The sequence below is a fragment of the Protobothrops mucrosquamatus genome, unplaced genomic scaffold, assembly GCF_001527695.2.
Source record: "Protobothrops mucrosquamatus isolate PMUCROS unplaced genomic scaffold, P.Mucros_1.0 scaffold166, whole genome shotgun sequence".
Classification (NCBI taxonomy): domain Eukaryota; kingdom Metazoa; phylum Chordata; class Lepidosauria; order Squamata; family Viperidae; genus Protobothrops; species Protobothrops mucrosquamatus.
Window position 1 is genome coordinate 788,538 of NW_015386528.1, and position 4,005 is coordinate 792,542.

General features: G+C 39.1%; 1 protein-coding gene across 1 annotated transcript in view; it reads left to right on the forward strand.

Moving 5' to 3' along the window:
- The first annotated feature begins 556 nt into the window (after window positions 1-556).
- PLCB1 (phospholipase C beta 1) overlaps window positions 557-4,005 on the forward strand; it is a 132,026-nt gene continuing 128,577 nt past the window's right edge. Inside the window, exon 1 of the mRNA XM_029283655.1 lies at window positions 557-684. Within this exon, the coding sequence (XP_029139488.1) occupies window positions 604-684 (81 nt within the window). The 5' untranslated portion in view covers window positions 557-603. The remainder of the gene's footprint in view (window positions 685-4,005) is intronic.

Consider the following 4,005-nt stretch of genomic DNA (forward strand, 5'->3'; position numbering starts at 1 on the left):
TCCATCCCTTCCTCTCTGTCTTGGTTTCGCAAATATGCAGCCTCCTTTTCTTCATTTCAGTTCATTTTGTTTCGATGTGCTCCTCTTACATGCTAAGATTTCATCTGCCATGTTGTAACCATGAATAATGGACCCATCATGGCTTTTGGCAACTGAGATTTTCATATGATGAAGACAGAGAAAAGGTAGATCATTTCTTTCTAGTAGTGAGGATCAGTTTTGGCACATTATGGCCAGCATATCACAAGGGCAACAGCCCAATTTTACCACAAGCATGCTCACACTGTTTTATGCAACCTGGAATCTCTAACCTAAAGATACATTGCAAGCTATCATACTGCTCCTTACATCCCACAACTAGGAAATATATGTGCCCAGGATGTGGCTTAGAATACAGGATATTATGACTATGTAGTAAGAGCATCCCATATGGGATGGTTTCATCTGGAAATTTAGTTGTTTACAATACAACTTTTAGCTCTACTTCAAAATCGAATTTCAGAAAATAAATATTTAATATTTTGCTGTTTTTTTTACTTTCAGGATCCAAAACTACGCGAACACCTGGATACAGGAAATGCAGGAGGACGACTGGAAAATCGAATGCTTACAATTGTGCATGGCCCTGACCTGGTCAATATATCTTACTTGAATTTAGTAGCTGCTCAGGAAGAAATAGCAAAGGTATGGCAGTTCAGATTTGTTTTTTCCTTAAAACTGAAAAGATGTTTTAATATTTGTTTTTAACTAGAAATTATATGGATTAGTTCGGGGTCTGTTGGTAGCATCTAGTCATATATTCAAAAAAAAAATGTGTCAAGAACTACATAACGTGGGTCTTAGCAGTTTTCTTTCTAAACATGTGTGGTGTAAACCGTTTTGTTCCCAAACCTGTTCTCAGTAGTTTTATTTAGTAAAAAAAAAACCATTTTATTTGTTCATAGACATCCTTTGTATAATTATGAAGCTATATTTTTAAGGAACTAGTTAGCTCCTTAAAACGTACTAAATTTTGCTTTGGAAATTGGAAAGCACATTTTAAGTTGTATTAATATTTATGTGATATAGGTATGCTGTCAATATACAGATAGTTCTCAACTTACCTGAGCCATGGTGGCGCAGTGGTTAGAATGCAGTACTGCAGGCTACTTCTCTGACTGCCATCTGCCTGCAGTTTGGCAGTTTGATTCTCATCAGCTCCAGATTGACTCAGCCTTCCATCCTTCTGAGGTCGGTAAAATGAGGACCCAGATTGTTGGGGGCAATAAGCTGACTCTGTAAATTGCTTAGAGAGGGCTGTAAAGCACTGTGAAGTGGTATATAAGTCTAAGTGATATTGCTATTGCTACACCTGGTTGCTTAGCGACCATTCAAATCTATGACCTATCTGGAAAAAAGTAGTTCTCAATGTTCTGACAGTTTTTCCCCATCTCGCCCACAGTCACACGATTGCACTTCAGCTGCTCAGCAACACAGTCACGTTTATGTCCATTTGCAGCATCCCATAGTCATGTGACCACCTTTTATGATGGGTTTGTCAAAATATGTGTCATTCTCTGATGCTTTGGAGAATAATTTGACCCCCTCTTCTTTGTGGCAGCCCTCAAGTACTAGAATGCTGCTATCATGTCGCCCCTATTTCTTCTTTTCTTTAGATTAGCCAAACCCCAGTCCTGAAGCTGTTCTTCATATGTTTTAGTCTCCGGGCCTTTGATCATTTTAGTTGCTCTTCTCTGAACTTTTTCCAAAGTTTCAACATCTGTTTTGTAGTATGGTGACCAAAATTGGTTGCAGTATTCCAGGTGTGGTCTTACTACGGTTTTATAAAGCAGTACTAATATTTTGTGTGATCTTGATGTTATGCCTCTGTTTATACAGCCCAGAATTGTATTACCTTCTTTGTCTGCTGCTGCACACTGCTGGCTCATATTCAAATGATCATCCACCAGGACTACAAGGTCCCTCTCATAGTTATTGTTTTTGAGCCAGGTCTTGCCTAATCTGTACTTATATCTTTGATTTTTCCTGCCTAAATGTAAAACTTTGCTTTTCTCCACATTAAAATTCATTTTGTTGGATAGGGCCCATTGTTCGTCAAGATCTTTTTGGATCCTGAGCTTGTTTTCTGAGGTGTTGGCTATTCCTGCCAGTTTAGTGTCATCTGCAAATTTGATCCCTTTATATTCCCTTATCTAAGTCATTAATGAAGATATTGAAGAGTACTGGGCCTAAGACAGAGCCTTGTGGTACCCCACTGCTTACTTCTCTCCAGGTAGATGTCTATAGAGACTTTCAGTCATTTTCACGAGGTAACTGGACTTACTTGTTTTTTCTTTGAAGATGTTTCGCTTTCCATCCAAGAAGCTTCTTCAGCTCTGATTGGATGGTGGGGAATGGAAAGATTTATACTCCTTGCAGACAGCTGTTCATTTGCATTCTTTTAAAGAGTCGTTAATGCTACCTGGAGACTTATCTGTGTCCTCAGGGTCACCTGAGTGGTGCAAATGTGTGTGGAGCCTTCTTGGAACTGTTGAAAGGACTGTATTGTAGACTGGAGATAGATGATGTTGTATCCCTCCACCTCGGTTGAGAGAGGGCTGTTTAATTTTGACATAGATGGCCTCTTTGAAAGAGGGGTGGAAGCTCTAGTTCCAGTTGTGGTGATAAGTCAAGGACTACCTGCACAGGGCTTCTATTAAAATTTTCATGTATTTCCCACCACTGCAACTTGGATCAACAGTTTTCAGCAATGATGGTTAAATTCAGAAGGCCATGAAAAGGAAATATGGAGGCTGCCTGTGGCCCTGAGTCCACATATTGCACTTTCTGGCATATTCAACCCATATGTTGCAGATAAGATGTTTAGTGCAGTCTATTGGCAGTATGTGGCATCTTCTCTCTCTCTCTCTCTCTCTCTCCCTCTCTCCCTCCCTCCCTCCCTTTTCTCTGATCTGTTTTCACCATTTCTGTAATTTGGGTTTATAGGTTTATTTGTGTCACCAGCAAAGAATCAGGTTGCAGTTCAGTATATTTATCACTCATGCCTATACACAAGGGTCTAATCATCTAAGGTTCAAATCTGAATTGGTGCCAAATATGGGTCAATAGAATTCAAGAGGGATTGGACAGACTGTTTGTGAGAATGTAACGACTCTAGGCTGATGACTTTTTTAACTCTGCCTCCCAGCTCTGCCTGCTTTTCTCCTATAGTTTGCCACCTTTATTACTGTGATTTTTGTGGTGGCTTGGAACAAGATATAATGTAGGCATTAGAGCATACTAGCTTTCTCTTAGCTGTAAAGGTAATCACATGCCATTTTCCCCAGTTTGCATAAGCTGGTGCACTAACGGTTTCTTCTGATTTGGCTCTTAAAAGTAAAGTCACATTGGCTAATTAACTAGGATTATCAATTGCTAGACAAGACATCCCAGATTATTTGAGGCCACTGAAGAGCATGGGGGTTGGGGTATGAATCATTTGATTTTTACCAGTATCTTATTGCTAAATTAAAATTAGCTTTGTGGTGCCTGGACACATTCTCTATATCTCTCTCCCTGCCTTTTTTACCAAGTCATTTCTCTCCTTCACTTTCCCTTGGAAATATTTTACAAGTGCGAGGCCTGATAAATGAAATTTGGTTCTTTAGGGCACCACAGCTGATAGATAGATAGAATGATGCTCTTCAATTGGCCTTGTTGTTCAGCTGTCTCATCCAATAGGCTTTAAAAAAAGCTTATTGTTCTTGTTGGCAGGATTTTTTTTTCTTTTATTATACTCTGTAGTAAATAATGAGGTTTGGATAGGCAGAAGAGTTTGGAAATCACTTTGAGGAAGTGATTAAAGCCATTTTTATATGTTGCTTCTGGAAGTTTGTCTCTTGATAATTGACTATGGAGAATAATTAGTTCCTGAGATTTCCACTTGCTGTTTGATTGAGACAGTTCTGTTCTTTTTCTAAGGCTGAAGTAAACTTAGTGGAAACTTTAACTGGCACCAAACCATAT